The sequence below is a fragment of the Papio anubis genome, chromosome 11 (genome assembly GCF_008728515.1).
Source record: "Papio anubis isolate 15944 chromosome 11, Panubis1.0, whole genome shotgun sequence".
NCBI lineage: Eukaryota > Metazoa > Chordata > Mammalia > Primates > Cercopithecidae > Papio > Papio anubis.
In genome coordinates, this window is record NC_044986.1 from 17,903,362 (window position 1) to 17,924,171 (window position 20,810).

At 35.3% G+C, this 20,810-nt stretch overlaps 1 protein-coding gene across 6 annotated transcripts in view; it reads right to left on the reverse strand.

The window, feature by feature from the left end:
• Positions 1-20,810, reverse strand: part of ATRNL1 (attractin like 1) — an 832,634-nt gene that overhangs the window by 604,228 nt on the left and 207,596 nt on the right. For 5 of the 6 annotated variants that reach the window (XM_017944361.3, XM_017944358.3, XM_017944357.3 and 2 more), the window contains exons 18-19: positions 18,607-18,825; positions 1,888-2,025 (exon numbers count right to left, since the gene is read on the reverse strand). In XM_017944361.3, coding sequence (XP_017799850.1) covers positions 1,888-2,025; positions 18,607-18,825 — 357 coding nt within the window. The remainder of the gene's footprint in view (positions 1-1,887; positions 2,026-18,606; positions 18,826-20,810) is intronic. The other variant, XM_017944359.2, reaches the window with a different exon arrangement.

Below are 20,810 nucleotides of genomic sequence, written 5' to 3' on the forward strand. Positions count from 1 at the left end.
AGAGTGTAATTAGATTGTTTATAACACAAAGGATAAATGCTTGAGCAGATGGTTACCCCATTCTCCATGAAGTGATTCTTTCACATTGCATGCCTGTATCAAGGCATGTCATGTACCCCATAAATATGTAGACCTACCATATACCCACAAAATTAAAATTTGAATTTTTTTTTAATTAAAAACTTTAAAAAATGGCCAGGCATGGTAGCTTACACCTGTAACCCCAGCACTTTGAGAGGCTGAGGCAAACAGATCACAAGGTTAGGAATTCAAGACAAGCCTGGCCAATACAGTGAAACTCCATCTCTACCAAAAATACAAAAACAAATTAGCCGGGTGTGGTGGTGGGCACCTGTAGTCCCAGCTACTCGGGAGGCTGAGGCAGGAGAATCGCTTGAACCCAGGACGCAGAGGTTGCAGTGAGCCAAGATCACATCACTGCACTCCAGCCTGGGCAACACAGCGAGACTCTGTCTAAAAAAAATAGAAAAAAAATCAGATAGTTGCACAACACTGTACATAGTTAAGTGTCTGTTGTGGGTTTCACTTTGTTAAAAAGTCATTCTCTAGAATTGGAGTTATGGTTAGAAGCACTATATAAATGCCAACAAATATATTAAGTAAATTACAGAATGAACTAATTACATATGGGCATGAAAATACGTTGAAAAATATATCTAAAATAATTGTCATAAAATTAAAATAAAACATACACAATTTTATATTAAATACATGACAGTTTACAGAGACATACAAATTGTAATGTGAATGAAAACATCTCATACTCTGAGTGCATATTAGAGTCACTTAGGAAACATTTAAAAAGAACAATTACCCAAGAATCACCCTAGAACCACAACCCAGATAATGATTTAATTGTTTTAGAAAGTGGCCCAGACATCCATATTTTTAAAAGCTTTCCAGCTGGTTCTAATATGCAGCTAGTGTTAAAAAAAAAAATTATCTAACCAAAGTCAGGCTCCACTCCCTCAAATACCTCACATTTTCACAGTCAATGATGTATTTCTGTGGGTGCTATGTAGGCAAACTCCATTTAGAGACAGTAGATTAAAAATTTAAAACACAAGTTCCAATCTAGAGATAATGAAGGATTTCTACTAAATTCTACTTTAAAAGGAAATTATATTTAAAAGTCAAATATCATTTACCATAGGAGAAAGAAGTGGCAGAATAGAGAGGAAGATGGAGGAAAGCAGGGTTTAGAAAACAAGAATGTGATGATTATGGCTAGCATTTATAATGCTCTTTTTTATGTGCTTCAATTCCTAAGGCCTATATTACATATAATCTCATTCGATCTTTACAACAACTCAGTGAATTATCATCATCTGCATTTTACATATGGGAAAAATAAGACAGTGAGAGGTTAATGAAACAAGGTCATACATTTGAACAGTAACAGAGTTGGGATTTCAGCCCAGAATTGGTTCCAAACCCATACTCTCCTAAATACTATTCCATACTATCACCTTGTGCAATAAAAATCTTACCTGATGTAAGTTAAACACATTTAACTTTTAATTATTATTTCTAAAGTCAAAACAATAAACTACTACTTATTAAAAAACTATCAGCAATGATTATTTTTGAATAGTGAGATAGTAGTTTTTTTCTTTTATCTGTATTTGATAAATTACAATAAGAAACATGCCTTCATCTTGAAATAAGAAAAAGGAATATTTCTGAAGCAAGTATATTACAGAATTTTTACAGTTCACAGTTTCTAATATATATTACTTTAGAAAACATATCAAAACTGAATAAAAACTTTTCTGTAGTAATATATATTCTCCACAACAGGTGCTGCTTTCTTAATTATCTTTTCCTTAGTAAAAATACACTAAAATTTGCTTAAAAGAAACTTACCTGTACACTGTCCTCCATTGGTTGGATCTCCATAATAACCTGGCATACAATCTTGACACTGCTTTCCTGTGGTGAGATTTTTACACTGTTCGCACACATTATTATTGATGCAAGTGCTATGTCCATTACACTGGCAAGCTAAAGGAAACAGTAAAAAGTATTACAAATATCTAACATAATATCAAGTATAATAGTTATCAAAACAAAGAATGTATCTTAAATAGCTGGATTGTAAAAATGTCCAAAAGGCATCTTCCAAGTTTTGCTTAAAAATTAATAACACACATAGCTCAGAGTTTTATGCAAGATAATGTGTACCATAAATCATGTGTTGATATTTTACCTTAACCTCTTTACAATGCTGTGGTTAAAGATGACCTGGAACATAAAAGTTATAGCTAAAGAGGGAATAATCTTTAGCGTAATTCTTAAAAATTCGTAATAATGGTATGTCTGCTAAGCTATATAAACACAAGGCTAAATACTATAACTTTTATAAAGAATGCTAAAATTCATCTTTTATATTAACATATAATAAAGAATCAATCAATATAGAAAATTGTGTGGCAACAGATTCTTACTAGAATAAAGTAAACTAATAGTAAAATTATTAAAAACAGTACTTTTGAGCCAGGCACAGTGGCTCACACCTGTAATCCCAGCACTTTGGGAGGCCGAGGCGGACAGATCACTTGAGGTCAGGAGTTCGAGACCAGCATGGCCAACTTGGTGAAACTCCATCTCTACTAAAAATACAAAAAACTGGCCAGGCATGGTGGTGCATGCCTGTAATCTTAGCTACTCGGAAGGCTGAAGCAGGAGAATCGTTTGAACCTGGGAGATGGAAGTTGCAGTGAGCCGAGATTGTGCCACTACACTCCAGCCTGAGCAACAGAGCAAGACTCCTTCTTAAAAAAAAAAAAAAGGTACTTTTGAATTAATTTGCATAAATGTGTATCTTCTTTAGGTAAGAAAAACTTCAAGGCTTAACTAAAAGTCTATTTAAGTTTGAACTACACAGAATGAAATATAAAGTATGAGATTGTTTCTATATCTGTATAACTGAGACTTCTATGTTTTGATTTTAATATTACAGCAGACTACAAAAATTTCAGAATAAAGTTCATATATGAAAGCTCCTGCTTTTTGTGCCTATTTGGGACATAAGATTAACTTAGTCTGGTAACTGCTTGGCCAAAAATCATCTTGTCAACCTCATGATTATTTTCACTTATTACAACTATGATAGCAACTAGCATTTAATAGAGCTCTCTCTCACTCCATGAGGAAAGCCAATATTCTGCTGATGCCAATTGTTTGTAGTTGGTATCTGTTCTGATTGGTAAGTGCACATAAGCATCAATTTTTAAACATTGTAAACACCATGCCTTGGCCAGAAAGAGGACCAAATGGTAGACATGAATTTTATTATTTAATCTTCAAAACAATGCTATGTGGAAGTTGCTGTGTTTAGGACTGATTCTAAGATGGGAAAATCTAGGTTAAGCAACTACACAAAGTGACACAGCTAATCAATGACAGAAACAAATACATACATGGAACTCTGAATTTTTTTTTAAAAAAGGATATTAATTAGCATGCAAAATGGCCTCTTATATTCAGAAAATCTGAAAGTGAGAGGAATTCCCAGGAGGCTAGCATAGGATCATCAAAATAAATTAGCATGTGAAGAAACAGACACACAAAAGAGTAAAACCAAATACTTCACACAAATTCTTAGAGGTGCAACTCTATTGCAATACATTATAGAAAGAATATGCAGTTATGAAAAAAATGCTCATCATCATCTTTATGAAACTGAGAAAAATTATAATATGTTTTTAAACTTCATATCACATTATGAAACAATTATGAGAAAATTTAAAAACAAGGAATAATGTTCACGACAAATCAAGAGAAGCAATTAATACATAGCATTATATTTACAAAGATCACAATGTTAAACTCAAGGAAGCAGAGCAAACAGCAAAATAGGTTTCTCCAACAATCATACCTATGAAGAAACATCAATTTGAATAACCACCCACACATACAATTGCTTTCACAAGGGCTAAAAAAACAACCCAGAATGCACAAGTAAGGCTGTGAAGCCTCTCTGGACTACAGACTAGTAAAAGTATGGTTGACAGTGAGAGAATCAGTTTTCTGTGACCACAGCACCCCATCCCCAAGCCCTTAGAGTACTATACGCAGAAAGGCCTCCAGGACTCAGGGATTCTACACTCAAAAGAAGCTGGAGGTAGGCATTATGCTTCTCTACCATCCTGAACCCCTCCATGGGAGATTTGCTTCTGCATCATCCCATAAAGAGCACCACAAGTACAATGGGGTTGAACCACCTGAGGCCACCTATGGAAAAAAAAGAGAGTAGGGCTAGTAACAGGCAGCACAGAGAACTTGGTAGTGGCTTACCATCCCTGGCGGAGAGGATGCCACACCACAGAGGATGTTTGTGAGTGCCACAATGTCAGATGGATGGTCTACAACCCTTCGTATGTGAGGGGCTGACCCTGATCTCTTACATGGCCTGGGCACCCAATGTGGATCTCCCATGATCACAATGAGTTTGGACCCTGCATTAGACAATCATATCAAAGCTGGGCTCAGGGCACCTTCTAGCAATAAAATGAAATACAAGGGTCAGTCTGCTCAGAATATATCAACAAGCCCACCGAAATAGAACAGTCACAAACAAATTCAGACTGCAATGACTGGAAAAAAATACCTAATTCATCAAAACACATACAGAGACACATGTAAAGAAGAATAAAGATTAGCTTGGAAAAGATGGCCTCATGAAATGCCCCAAACAAGGTGGCAATTACTAATCCTAAACATATGCACATAAATCATAGGCAATCAAAGAGTTAAAATATAGCTGCTTTAAGAAAAATCAGCAATGTCAATACAACACAGTGGAACAAATGAAGAATTTGTTAAAGAAATTCAACAAATTGAAATAATTTTTAAAATCAAACAGTAATCCAGGAGCTAAAAAGAATAATAAATGAAATGAAAAATGAAGACTTGGCACAGTGGCTCACGCCTGTAATCCCAACACTCTGGGAGGCCGAGGCAGGCAGATCACAAGGTCAGGAGATCGAGACCATACTGGCTAACATGGTGAAACCTCGTCTCTACTAAAAATATAAAAAATTAACCAGGCATGGTGGGGGGCACCTGTAGTCCCAGCTAATTGGGAGGTTGAGGCAGGAGAATGGCGTGAACCCAGGAGGCGGAGGTTGCAGTGAGCCAAGATTGCGCCACTGCACTCTAGCCTGGGTGACAGAGCAAGACTCCATCTCAAAAAAAAAAAAAAAGAAAGAAAGAAAGGAAGAAAAAATGCAGTAAAGTGCATCAATAGCAGAATGACAAAGCAGAAGAATCACTGATTTCAAAAACGAGCTATCAGAAAATATACATTCAGAGAAGAAAAAAGATAAGCAATGAGAAAAACACAGAGGTTCTATGAAACAGTGTCAAAAGAGCAAATCTGTGTATCACTAGTGTTCAAAAGAGAATAGAAAATGAAAATGGGGAAGAAAGCTTATTTAGAAAAATAATAACAGAAAATGTCCCAACCTGAAGAAAGATATAAATATTCAAGTACAGAAAGGTGAAAGGTAACAAAACAGATTCAATCCAAATAAGATAACCCTAAGACATATATAACCACTCTCTCAAAAGTCAAAGATGGAGAACACTGAAAGCAGCATGAGGGGAAAAAAAAGCAAATAACACATAAAAGAATTCCAATATGCCTGACAGGAGTGTTACCAGGAGAAACCCCACAGGCCAAGAGAGAGTGGGATGACATATTCAAAGACAACAAAACTGCCTGCCAAGAATACTGTATAGAGCAAATTTATTCATTAGAAATAAAGACATTCCCAGATAAACAAAAGCTGAAGAAAACCTTTGCAACTAGAACTACATTACAAAAAATACTGAAAGGAGTTGTTCAAACTAGAAGAAAAAATAATAATCTTAATGTGTAACAAAAAAAGTTCAAAACTATAAAACTGACAGGTAAAAATAAATACCTAAACAAATTCAGAATACTCTAACATGGTAATCATGGGTCAAGAAATACTTATATCCCTATTAGGAAGGTTAAAAAACAAAGCAAATAAAAATAATAACAACTAAAATGATTTGGTTAAGGGATAAGCAATATAAGATATAAATTATGACATCAAAAATGCAAAATGTAGAAGAGTAATGAAGTTAAAGAATAGAGTGGGTTTTTCCTTTTCTTCAGGCCAAAATTAACTTATCAATTCAAAATAGCCTTTTAAAATAATAAGATTTTTTTTTTGTTAGGCTCAAGGTAAGCAAAACCCAAAAGGCTATAATATATACACTAAAAATAAAAAGCAAGAAATCAAATCATATTGATAGAGAAAAATCACTCAACACAAAGGGAGGCAGTAAGAGAAGAAGAAAGAAAGAAATGTTCTACAAAACAACTAGAAAACAAGTAACAATATGGTAGTACAAAATCCTTACCTACCAATAATTACCTTGAATGTAAAGGGCTTAAATTCTCCAAATAAAAGACAAACAGGGTCAATGAATAAAGAAACAAGACCCAACTACATACTGCCAACAAAAAATTCAATTCACCTTTAAGAATATGCATAGACTTAAAGTAATGAGATGCAAAAACATATTGCAAGCAAATGGAAAACAAAAGTAAGTAGGATTAGCTATACTTCTATTAGACAAAATAGACTTCAAGTCAAAAACTATAAAAAGAGATAAATGAGGTCAATATTTACTAATAAAGGGATCAATACAAGAGGATAGAACAATTGAGAATTTATATGTAACCCACACTGGAGTAACTTAATATAGAAAGCAAACATTAATAGATCAAAAGGGAGGTATAGAAAGCAAAACAATAGTAGTAGGGGAATGTTAACACCCAACTTTCAGCAATGGACAGATCATCGAGACAGAAAATAAATGAGGAAACACTGGACATAAACTGAATTTAAGACAAAAATGACTTCACATATGCAAAATATTCCATCCAAAAGCTGCAGAATTCACATTCTTCTCAAATGCATATGGAACATTCTTCAGGATAGCTAATACGTCAGGAAAAAAAGTCTTAATGAATTAAATATATCAAAATCATATGATGTATCTTTTCTGACCATAATGAAATGCAACTAGGAGAAAAGAGAAGGAACTTCAAACACTGTACAAATAGATAGAAATTAAAGAACATGCTCCTAAACAGCCATGAGTAAATTATAAAATTGACAGTGAAAAAAACAAATGCTGGCATGTATGTGGAGAAAGGGGAACTCTAGACATTTTTTATGGGAATGTAAATTGCTACATCAAAAACAGTTGGAGGTTTCTCAAAAAAATAAAAATATAATACTATATGATCCAGCAATCCCACTATCAGGTGTACATCCAAAGGAAATAAAATCAGTATGTTGAAGAGACATCAGCACTCCAATGTATTAATATATTGCAGCACTACACACAATAGCCAAAATATAGAATCAACCTAAATACCAAACATGGATGAATGGATAAAGAAAGTGTGAATAAATAAATAAACACACACACACACACACACACACATATACATACACACATAATGAAATATGTTTCAGCCATGAAAAAGGTCATAAAAAAATAAAATCCCATCATTTGGGACAACATGGATGAATTTAGATGACATTTTCTTAAGCGAAACAAGCCAGGCACAGAAAGACAAATACCACATGATCTCAGTCATATGTGGTATCTTTTTAAAAAAGATCTCATAGACATTAAGAGTATAATGATGATTACAAGAAACTGGAGAGAATAGGAGGGGGGGAGATATGGAGAGGTTGTTTAATGCATACAATGTTACAGATAGGAGGAATACCTACTATGCAATAGAATACAAGAACAGTAGCAAGGTGATTATAGCTAACAATAATGCATTTCAAATAGCTAGAAGAGAGGATTCTGAATGTTCTCACAACAAAGACATTATAAATGTTTAAGGTAATAGATATGTTAATTACCATGATTTGACCATTATACAACATATACCTGTATTAAAACATCACATTGAACCCCATAAAACATGTGCATATTTTGTTTCAATTTAACATAATGATGACAATTTTGTGATGAAATGTATAAATATGCTTATGGAAAAGCTGATGGGTATCTTACTACAGTAAGATTTTTCTGTATTACCAATTGTCTATAATAAATTAATATTATACAATAATGCTATTAAAAACTTTAATTTTATAACATTATCCTTAAAAGCTTAAGGTATTGTTTCACAGAAAATTTACTCTGTGACACCACTAATTAATTCACTCAGGTAAAAACCAAATGTATTGAGTGCCCACCACATGTAAAGACTTAACAGAAGATTTAAAGTAAGAAATGGGTTGCTGTAACAACTTCATGAAATTTCTGGGCATTTGGAAGAATCATTTAAAAAAAAAAGTTTTCACATCTGAATGAGATAGCTAAATTTAGCACTCATATCTAACATCTCCCTCACAGATTAACAGTAAAATAGAAAGTAAAGGTACCAGCAATGGTACGCATTAGGGTGACCTACATGAACAAACCTAGAAGGTATTAATCTACAATACCTCTTGATGATAAAAGAGGTTCCCTGGCAAAATGCCACTTAACCCTCCTTTCTGAATAAGAAAAATTCTGAAAACAAAGGTTACTCATAGGGCAGTCAAGAAGCATATCACTGGTATTCTTTCATCCATCTGGCGGAAAGTGTAAACCAAGGAAGCCTGACATGGTCTATATATGATGCAGAAAGCCAGTATACTTTAGACCTAACTGCAGAAAAAATACCTGGTGAAAAAAGTCTGGTAATTGTCACACCTTATAACTAGTATGGTAGCAATGGCAAAGGAGAAAGTATATTATAGGAAAGGGACCCAGGCATAATGGCTGTATCAAATACCAACAAGAAAATGATATATTAGTAAGCCTATGATTATGTTATATTTCCCACTACCAAAAGAGTGTTAGATCGACAGGAAATGTAAGCTTGTACATAAGAGTCTGTTGAGGTTACATTGTTGCTTGAAAGGTTCTAATATCATCTAATATCTCAGTAGCTATGGAATACGAATAAAACTAAAGAGAAGTCATCCATTCTATTTTCTCTAAATTTTAAAACCACTCCAGATGGCTCCTCATTTATGGACACACAAACAGGAAAAAATCAAAATAAAATACAATGACAACTCAGCATTTGATATGCAAATAAGTACATAGTTTTGAAAAATAGTTGCTCTGCAACAGATGCGCAACATTTAAAAATATCCTTGTGACAATCTTAATAAATTTTAAAAATATACACAGAAATTTAAGACAAAAATTTACCCAAAGCATTTTTTCAATACATATACCACTTTAAAAGAAATGGGAATTATCAGATGCTAGAAATGAAGAAGAGATTCAAAGTAAGAATAGTAAAGCTAAGTTTGAGCTAGCGACCAAATTTTACTATACATGGAATAGACTAATAAGAACTAGGAGGCATGGGTTCCAAAATCCAGCAGACCAAGAAGATATAATTCTTGGCATCCTAAAGGAAGCAAGCTAAACTGAACCATGTTCATAAAGTGATCCTATCAACTGGAGATACTATTTATGAAAAAGGTATTAAAATACTTTACAAGCTCTGCAAAAAGCAGAAAATAATTTTAAGTTGCCTGGGATATGCGTATGAAAGAAAAACATCACTTGTGAGAACTTAAAGGCTATGTCAGGCTTATATGGTAATTTTAAATTCACATCATACATTTGGTGAACAACCCACCAAGTAAAACATTAATATAAACCTGCGCTGCAAACAAAAAAAAACCCCACAGATATTGTAAAAGCAGATGTAAATGGCCCTTGTAGATACATCCACAACCCAGGTCATACAAATATACTACAAGAAAGGAATTGGTAAAACTTTTTTTACATAAAGGACTAGACAGCGTTTTATGCTTTGCAGGCCACCCTCTGTTATAACTATTCCTTTCTGCAACTGTAGTGCAAAAGCAAACAAACATAATACACAAATAACTGGGTAAAGTCGTACTTTGATAAAAGTTTCTTTACATAAATCTGCAGCAGACCAGATTTGGCCTACCAACCTTGGTTTTTCAAACCCTGGCAAGGAAGAGAAAAAAAAATTCTAAATTAAATCTCAAAATAAAAAATTCAAAAACACCATAAAAACCAGGAGATTAAAAAAGAGAGAGAGAGCGAGCTGATTAAAACAAAGAATACACATAAAAGATAAAAATAGGTTGGGCACAGTGGCTCATGCCTGTAATCCTAGCACTTTGGGAGGCCAAGTCCGGCAGATCACGAGGTCAGGAGATTGAGACCATCCTGGCTAACACGGTGAAACACTGTCTCCACTAAAAATACAAAAAATTTAGCCGGGCGTGGTGGCAGGCGCCTGTAGTCCCAGCTACTAGGGAGGTTGAGGCAGGAGAATGGCATGAACCTGGGAGGCGGAGCTTGCAGTGAGCCGAGATCACACCACTGCACTCCAGTCTGGGCAACAGAGCAAGACTCTGTCTCAAAAAAAAAAAAAGATAAAAATATTCAAAAATAATTAAAGATATAAAAAATAAGGGGCTAGGCACAGTGGCTCACGCCTGTAATCCCAGCACTCTGGGAGGCCGAGGTAGGTGGATCACCTGAGGTCAGGAGTTGAAAATCAGCCTGGCCAACACAGCAAAACCCTGTCTCTACTAAAAATACAAAATTAGTCAGGTGTGGTGGCATGCGCCTATAATCCCAGCAGCTACTCAGGAGGCTGAGGGCAGGAGGTGCTTGAACCCAGGAGGGAAGAGGTTGCAGTGAGCTGAGAGGATCGTGCCATTGCGCTCAGGTCAGGGCAACAAGAGTGAAACTTTCTGTCTCAATAAATAAATAAATAAACAAACAAAACAAAATAAAGACAAAGAGGGAGGGAGGGAGGGAGGGAGAGAAGGAAAAATCAGGAAAAAGGCGGCGGCGGCGCGGCAGGCGGCGGCGGCGGCAGCGGCGGCGGCGCGGCGCTCAATCGCGGCGGCGCGGCATCGCGCGCGTCAAACAAAATATCATCGAAACTCCGGAAAGTCAGCGATCGTTTCGTCAGCATCGCAGATCCGTCGACAATGCGATCATCGTCGATCTTTCGGCTCGGCGGCACTTCGGTTCTATGTCGTCTCAACTAATCGGGAGAAGGAGAAGAGAAAAGAAACTAAAAAGTATTTGAAAACACAGTTCTGAAAACTCAAATTTGATGAAAAACATTAACTTACACATGCAAGAAACCTAAAAAACTCTAAATAGGACAAACACAGTAGATTGTATAATCTACAAAAAGACCCATTATAATTAAAATGATGAAAGCAACAACAAGGACAAAATCTTGAAAGAAGAAAGAGAGAAAATCATTTCTCACTTACAAAAAAGCCCAGTAATATTAACAACTGATTTTAAATCAGAAATAATAGAGACCAGTAAGCAGTACAATAATATATACTCAAAAGGACAATGCCAACCAAGAATCCTCTATCAAGCAAAGCTACATTTAAAAAATTAGAGAAATAATGACATTCCTAAATATTAAAACATTAGGAGAATTAGATGCTGGAAGGCTAGCCATACAAGAAATACTAAAGGAGGTTGTTCACAGGAAAGCAAGTGACCCAGATGGTAATTCAACTCCATGCAAAAAGAAAAACAGTAGTGGTAACTATTGTGTAATAATAAAACCAGGAAATGCATATTTATTTTCCTTTTTTCTATTACCTGATATTTTAAAGAATTATTTTTAATATATGTATATAATGGTATTATTTGTCCTATAACCATAAAAATGCAACATCTTTACCAATAAAAGCACAAAATAGGTGAGTCAAGAAAACCTGTGTTGGGCTAAAGATACGATATGATGGTTTGGAGCCACAGGAACAAATAAAGAAAATCAGAAATGGTAAAAAGATTAATATAATAAGAGCTATAAATATATGCTTGCCCTCCTTTCATCATTCAAATTCTTTAAAAGATATAAAATTATATAAAGTAATAATTTTAATAAAGTACTGTTGGGTCCACAACATATATGGATGTAGTAGTAAAAATAAGACAAAAATGAAGAAAAAGAATAGACCTATATGAATAGCATTATTATATCTTACTGGTATTAATATAAATCTGAAAAATATTTTAACAAGTTAAAATGTATATGTTAAACGTTTCTAGGTCTTTCATCTCCTTGGTTAAATTTATTCCTAAGTATTTTAATTATTTGTAGCTACTATAAATGGTATTACCTTCTTGATTTCCTTTTCTCCTAGTCATTGTTCATGTGTAAAAATGCTACTGATTTTTGTGTGTTCATTGGGCATTCTGCAACTTTACCGAATTCATCTGTCAGTACTAACAGTTTCTTGATAGAATCTTTATGCTTTTCTACATATAAGATCATGTAACCTGCAGACAGGTACAATTTGACTCCCTTCTTTCCAATTTAGATCCATTTAATTTCTTGCTTTTGCCTAATTGCTCAGTCTGAAGACTTTCATGACTATGTTAAACAAGAGTGGTGCAAGTGGGCATCCCTGTGTTGTTCCAGTTCTTTAAAAAAAAAGCTTTCGGCTTTCCCTCTTCGGTATTATGATAGCTATGTTCAGACAAGCAAAAACAGGGAATTCATCACCACTAGCCAAGTCCCGAAACAGACACTTCAGGAAGTGAAAGGACAATATTTGCCATTATAAAAACAAATGAAAGTATAAAACTCCCTGATGAAGCAATGACACAAATAAGAAAGAGAAAGGACTCAAGTGCTACCACTACAGAAAACTAAAAAGCCACAATGATAAACAAGAGAGAAAGGAACAAAGGATACATAAAACAACCATAAATCATTAACAAAATGCCATAAATAAGCCCTCACATATCAATAGTAATTTTTAATGTAAATGAATTAAACTTTCCACTTAAAAGACACAGACTTGCTAACCCTCAAGTTTAGAGATCCCAGAAGAAGGAGCAGGCACCCATCTGTGCTGTTCTCCAGTCTCCTTGAGTGATATCTCCAGATGCAGGAGCGAAGCAGATGAATAGGGGCTGAAGTGAACCCCCAGCAAACCACAGCAGTCCTACATAAGAGGGACCTGATCATTGAAAGAAAAACAAACAGAAAGCAACAACAACAAAAAAAGTCCCCACAAAAAACCCTATCCAAGGGTAAACAGCCTCAAAGAAAACAGACAAACTGAAACTCAAACTCAAAACTAGACAAACTTAAGAAGATGAGAAAGAATCAACAACAACAACAACAAAAATGCCAAAAAAGCAAAGGCCAAAGTGCCTATTCTCCTCCGAATGATCACAACATCTCTCCAGCAAGGGCACAGAACTGGACAGACGATGAGATGGACGAATTCACAGAAGTGGGCTTCAGAAGGCAGGTAATAAAAAACTACACTGAGCTAAGGGAAGCTAAGAACCTTGATAAAACATTACAGGAGCTGCTAACTAGGATAACCAGTTTAGAGAGAAACATAAATGATGTGATGGAGCTGAAAAAAACAGCACAAGAACTTCACGAAGCAAACACAAGTTATCAATAGCCAAAGTCACAATGCGAAAGAAAAAATATAAGAGTTTGAAAATCACCTTGCTGAAATAAGGCATGCAGACAAGACTACAGAAAAAAAGAATGAAAAGAAACAAAGCTTCCAAGAAACATGGGACCTTGTAAAGAGACCAAACCTGCAATTGATTGGTGTACCTGAAGTAGACAGGGAGAATGCAAACAAGCTGGAAAACACACTTCAGAATATTATCCAGGAGAATTTCCTCAACCTAGCAAGACAGGCCAATATTCAAATTCAGGAAATACAGAGAACACCACTAAGATACTCCATGAGAAGATCAAGCAAAGACACATAATCATCAGATTCTCTAAGGGTGAAATGAAGGCAAAAATGTTAATGGCAGCCAGACAAAAAGACCAGGTCACCTACAAAGGGAAGCCCAACAGACTAACAGTGGACCTCTCAGCAGAAACTCTACAAGCCAGAGGAGACTAGGGACCAATATTCAGCATTCTTAAAGAAAATAATTTTCAACCCAGAATTTCATATCCAGCCAAACTCCTCTTAATAAGAGGAGAAATAAAATATTTTCCAGACAAGCAAATGCTAAGGAATTTTGTTACCGCCAGGCCTGCCTTGCAAGAGATCCTAAAAGAAGCACTAAATATGGAAAGGAAAAGCCGGTACCAACTACTACTAAAACACACCGAGATATAAAGATCAATGACACTAGGAAGAAACTGCATCAACTAGTGTGCAAAATAACTAGAGAGCATCATGATAACAGGATCAAATTCACATATAACAGTATTAATCTTAAATATAAATGAGCTAAATCCCCCAATTAAAAGACACAGACTTACAAACTGGATAAAGAGTCAAGACCAATCAGTGTGCTATATTCAGGAGACCCATCTCATAGGCAAAGACACACACAGGTTCAAAATAAAGGGATGGAGAAAAATTTACCAAGCAAATGAAAAGTTAAAAAAAAAAAAAAAACAGCAGGGGGTGCAATACTAGTCTCCGACAAACAGACTTTAAACCAACAAAGATCAAAAAAGAAAAAAAAAGCATTACATAATAGTAAACAGAACGATTCAACGAGAGAGTTCAACTATTCTAAATATATATGCACCCAATTACAGGAGCACCCTGATTCATAAAACAAGTTCGTAGAGACCTGTAAAGAGACTTAGACTCCCACACAGTAATAGTGGGACACTTTAACACTCCACTGTCAATATTAGACAGATCGAGACAAAAAATTAAGAAGGATATTCAGGACTTGAACTCAGCTCTGGATCAAGTGGACCTAATAGACATCTACAAAACTCTCCACCCTAAACCAATAGAATATACATTCTTCTCAGTGCCATATGGCACTGATCCTAAAATTGACCACATAATTGGAAGTAAAACACTCCTCAGCAAATGGAAAAGAAGTGAAATCATAAACAGTCTCTCAGACAACAGGGCAATCAAATTAGAACTCAGGATTAAGAAATTCACTCAAAACCACACACTTACATGGAAACTGAACAACCTGCTCCTGAATGACTCTTGGGTAAATAATGAAATTAATGCAGAAAGCAAGAAGTTATTTGAAAACAATGAGAACAAAGAGACAAAATACTAGAATCTCTGGGACACAGCTAAAGGATTGTTCAGAGAGAAATTTATAGCACTAAATACCCACATGAGAAAGCTGGAAAGATCTCAAATTGATACCCTAATATCACAACTAAAAGAACTAAAGAAGCAACAGCAAACAAATCCAAAAGCTAGCAGAAGACAAGAAATAACTGAGATCAGAGCAGAACTAAAAGAGATGGAAACATGAAAAACTCTCCAAAAAAAATCAATGAATCCAGGATAGTTTTTTGAAAAATTAACAAAATAGAATGCTAGCTAGACTAATAAAGAAGGAAAGAAAAAAGCAACAAATATTTTTTAGTAGAGATGGGGTTTCACCGTGTTAGCCAGGATGGTCTCGCAGTGAGCTGAGATCCGGCCACTGCACTCCAGCCTGGGCGACAGAGCCAGACTCCCTCTCAAAAAAATAAAAAAATAAATAAATAAATAAATAAAAAAAGCAACAAATAGACACAATAAAAAAATGATAAAGGGGATATGACCACTGACCCCACAGAAATACAGACTACCATCAGAGAATACTATAAACACACCTATGCAAATAAACTAGAAAACCTAGAAGAAATGGATAAATTCCTGGACACATACACCCTCCCAAGAGTAAACAAGGAAGATGTTGAACCCCTGAAGAGACCAGTAACAGTTCTGAAATTGAGGGAGTAATTAATAGCCTACCAACCAAAAAAAGCCCAGGACCAGACAGATTCACAGCCAAATTCTACCAGAGGTACGAACAGGAGCTGGTACCATTCCTACTGAAACTATTCCATACAACTGAAAGTGACAGACTCTTCTCTAACTAATTTTATGACGCCAGCATCAACCTGATACCAAAACCGGGAAGAGACACAACAAAAAAAGAAAATTCTGGCCGATTTCCCTGATGAACATCAATGTGAAAATCCTCAATAAAATACTGGTAAACTGAATCCAGCAGCACATCAGAAAACTTATCCACCAGAAGCCAACTTCATCCCTGGGATGCAAGGCTAGTTCAACATATATAAATCAATAAACATAACTCCTCACATAAACAGAACCAAAGCCAAAAAGTACATGACTATCTCAATAGATGCAGAAAAGGCCTTTGATAAAATTCAACATCCTTTCATGTTAAAACTCTCACTAAACTAGGTATTGATGGAACATAGCTCAATAATAGGAGCTTCTTATGACAATCCCACAGCCAATATCATATTAAATGGGCAAAAGCTGGAAGCATTTGCTTTGAAAACCAGTATAAGGCAAGAATGCTCTCTCTCACCACCCCTATCCATCATGGTACTGGAAGTTCTGGCAAGGGCTATCAGGCAAGAGAAAGAAATAAAGGGTATTCAAACAGGAAAAGAAGAAGTCAAGTTTCCTCTGTTTGCAGACAACATGATTTTATGTTTAGAAAACCCCATCATCTCAGCCCAAAAACTACTTAAACTGATAATCAACTTCAGCAAAGTCTCAGGATACAAAATCAGTTTGCAAACATCACAAGCATTCCTTTACACCAACAATACACAAGGAGACAGCCAAATCATGAATGAACTCCCATTCACAATTGTTACAAAGAGAATAAAATACCTAGGAATACAGTTAACAAGGGATATGAAGGACGTCTTCAAGGAGAACGACAAAGCACTGCTCAATGAAATAAGATAGGACATAAACAAATGGAAAAACATTCTATCCTCATGGATAGGAAGAATCAACATCGTAAAAATGGCCACACTGCCCAAAGTAATTTATACATTAAATGCTATTCCCATCAACCTACCATTGACATTCTTCACAGAATTAGAAAAAACTACTTTAAATTTCATATGGAATCAAAGACCCCCGTATAGGCAAGATGATCCTAAGCAAAAAGAACAAAGCTAGAGGCATCATGCTACCTGACTTCAAACTATACTACAAGACTACAGTAACCAAAACAGACATAGACCAGTGGAACAGACCAGAGACCTCAGAAATACCACCACACATCTACAACCATCTGATCTTCAACAAACCTGACAAAAACAAGCAATGGGGAAAGGATATCCTACACAATAAATGGTACTGGGAAAACTGGCTTGCCATATGCAGAAAACTGAAACTGGACCCATTCCTCACACCTTGTATAAAAATTAACTCAAGATGGATTAAAGAGTTAAATGTAAAACCCAAAACCATTAAAAAAAAAACCTAGAAGAAAACCTAGACAATAACATTCAGGACACAGGCATGGGCAAAGACTTCATAACGAAAATCCCAAAAGCAGCTGCAACAAAAGTCAAAATTGACAAATAATATCTAATTAAACTAAAGAGCTTCTGCACAGCAAAAGAAACTATCATCAGCATGAACAGGCGACCTACAGAATAGGAGGAAATTTTTGCAATCTACCCATCTGACATAGGTCTAATATCGATAATTTACAAGGAACTTAAACAAATTTACAAGAAGAAAAATGAACAACTCCATAAAAAACTGGCAAAGGATATGAACAGCCACTTCTCAAAAGAAGACATTTACACAGCCAACAAACATATGAATAAAAGCTCAACATCACTGATCATTAGAGAAATGCAAATCAAAACCACAATGAGATTATTAAGAAGTCAAGAAACAATAGATGCTGGCAAGACTGTGGAGAAATAGGCTCGTTTTTACACTGTGATTCCTCAAGGATCTAGAACCAGAAATACCATTTGACCAAGCAGTTCCATTACTGGGTATATACATAAAGGAATATAAATCATTCTACTATAAAGACACATGCACAGGTATGTTTATTATAGAACTACTTGCAATAGCAAAGTCATGGAACCAACCAAAACGCCCATTAATGATAGACTAGATATAGAAAATGTGGTTCATATACACCATGGAATACTGCATAGCCACAAAGTAATGAGATCATGTCCTTTGCAGAGACATGGATGAAGCTGGAAGTCATCATCCTCAGCCAACTAACACAGGAACAGAAAATGAAATACTACATGTTCTAACTCCTAAGTGGGAGTTGAACAATGAGAACACATGGACACAGGGAGGGGAACAACATGACCAGGGCCTGTTGCGGGGTTGTGGGTGAGGGGAGGGAACTCAGAGGATGGCTCAATAGGAGCAGCAAACCACCATGTCGTACATATACCTATGGAACCTGCATGTTCTGCACATGTACCCCAGTACTTAAACTAAATAACAAAATATTTAAAAAGAAATGAAAGCTAATCATGATATTCCATTAATTCATTTAGCCTATCTAATGATTCTAACAGAATACCAGCTGCATAACTGAGATAGATATAGTCTATGGAAAAATTTTTTATCTTTGACATTTTAGTCTCATTTTCATTGTTCTTTTCTCCTAAAGCTAAATTTCCTTTATTATAAGAATGGAAAACTCCTTCTAGGATCCCTTAAGCAGAAACTGAAATTGTTTCCATCACATTATTATTACCTGGACACTGGATAAAGGACCACTCATAGCTCTTTTCTTTGGGGCAAAGATTGGTGTCAAGAACCATCTCATTGTGGTGCATTCCAATAAGCTTCATTGGTCCCCGTGAAGAACCTTCAATGCAATGTCCTCTTCCTGTATTACTAGGATCATTGCACCAGCCACATCCAGGCTGTTCCAAACACTGTCCACAGGTTCTCAATCCAGAACAATTTTGAGCTGCGTGACAGGAACATTGACAAATATGTTAACCTGACTATACATTCAAACAGAATTATAGGCTAATAAAAAAATAAATATGATCATGATAAAAACAATGAAGGGTCATCTATAGTTAATATAAACATTTTTGCAATAATACTTACAAGACAGCAATTACTAAAAGCAAATAAAACATATATCACAAACAAAGAGGAGATAAACAGGCCGCCATAGGAGTGAAAAAAGGTGTGGTTAACCATGACATGGAGAAAAATAAAATCAGTATTGAAGACTCCTGAAAATTTTGGCAGTACTAGAATTTTTGGGGAGCTCATCTAGGGCCCTACAGACCACCTTTATTATTGTCTGTGATATAAAGCCATGTTAGCTGTTCTTGTTTTGCCTCGTAAGAACCTTCAACAAAAGAACTTCCTGTATTCTGCCTGTGGACATCCAGTGTAAGTGATGTCTGCCCATTTCCTGAGATTGCTGGGCTATATTTGGACTACCTGTTACAGATAATGCTCCTCACAAGGGTCCAAGATACTAGTATTTGGCTACTATGTGATGAATAAACTTAATCTCATCCAAAAACCCAAGCTGGGTGGGAACATGAAAACCTGGTACTCTCCTTCAGCCAGGCAACCAGAGCACACATTCTAATTTTCAGGCTATAAAACACTCCATGGCTCATTTGCTGATACTCAACCTTTGTTGTTGTTGGTTTTTTGTCTTTTTGTTTTTTGATTCAGGTATAACCTATGAGACTCAACAAAGCCTATGAATATGGTAATGTTTGTCAAAGATAAGCAGACATTATAGTCAAAACATCACAGTCATAGCCATTGCTATGAAATACTTTAAACTTTGACTTAACAACCAAAGCATCTTACATTAAGCTGAGAGACTTTTCATATTTACATAGTTACTTTTACTATTATTTAGCTAGGAATAGTATATTTTGTCTTGGGGATTATTTATAAATAGAAGATAGTGACAGACATACAAGGCATATGAATGATGTCTTCTGGTCACATGAAAGAAAAAACAATGGAAGAAAAAAATGGTAGATTTCTGGCAGACTCAATTTCATTGTATGTTAATGGCTTAGCTGCCACTCAGTGTTTAATGCTACTGGAAACAAAAACATTCCTAAGAAAAACTACAAACAACAATGGCACAAATTTCTCAGTGAACATCAGGAACTTGATATCGTTGACTGTGCACAGATAATAGGATATTGGATTTAAAAATTTACCAATTATAACATTATTTGTAGTTGTCAATCCTTTGAGGGGTAAGGATCTCATACCTTCATAGGAAGGTAGAGACTAAGTACCATCTCTTGTATTTTCTTAATAAGAAATAAAAAAGGAAGAATACTCTTTGAGTCATTAAATAAAAGTGGCTAATGTTAAATTTGTAGATAAATAATTCATTGACACAGAGTCTTCCTTTAAAATCTTACATTTTTTCAACAGTACACAGTGCTAAATGACACAGTTTTTTAAATCCTTAGATAACTGAACATTTACTATTTACCATATCCCTCCTTAGTTTTGTTGGTTTAAAATACTTATCATATATCTATGGTTAGTTAACCCACAGTATTGCTAACTAGTTTATTCTAATTGTTTTCAAAAGTATATTGGGTTACTATGCTATCAATAGGACACAAGGGAAAATATCTAATTAGTAATATTGGCTTGGCATTCCAATTATTTACTATCATGTAATGATTTGTATCATATATCATCTGAGGAGAAAGTAAATCTTTAGTGAGACTCACCCTTAATAAATCAAATTTTTTAATATTGTTATACAGGTATTTCCTAAGACAGTAAGTTTTATTTTAAAACTATCTTTTTTTAAGAAAGGATCATGATACCTGCTTTAGCAACAGCCAGATTTTACCTGTGGACACCACCTATTGACCTAAAGTCTGAATTGTTCAACCCAGTGAATAAAACACTGGGGAAAGAAAAAATAAATAAATAAAAAAG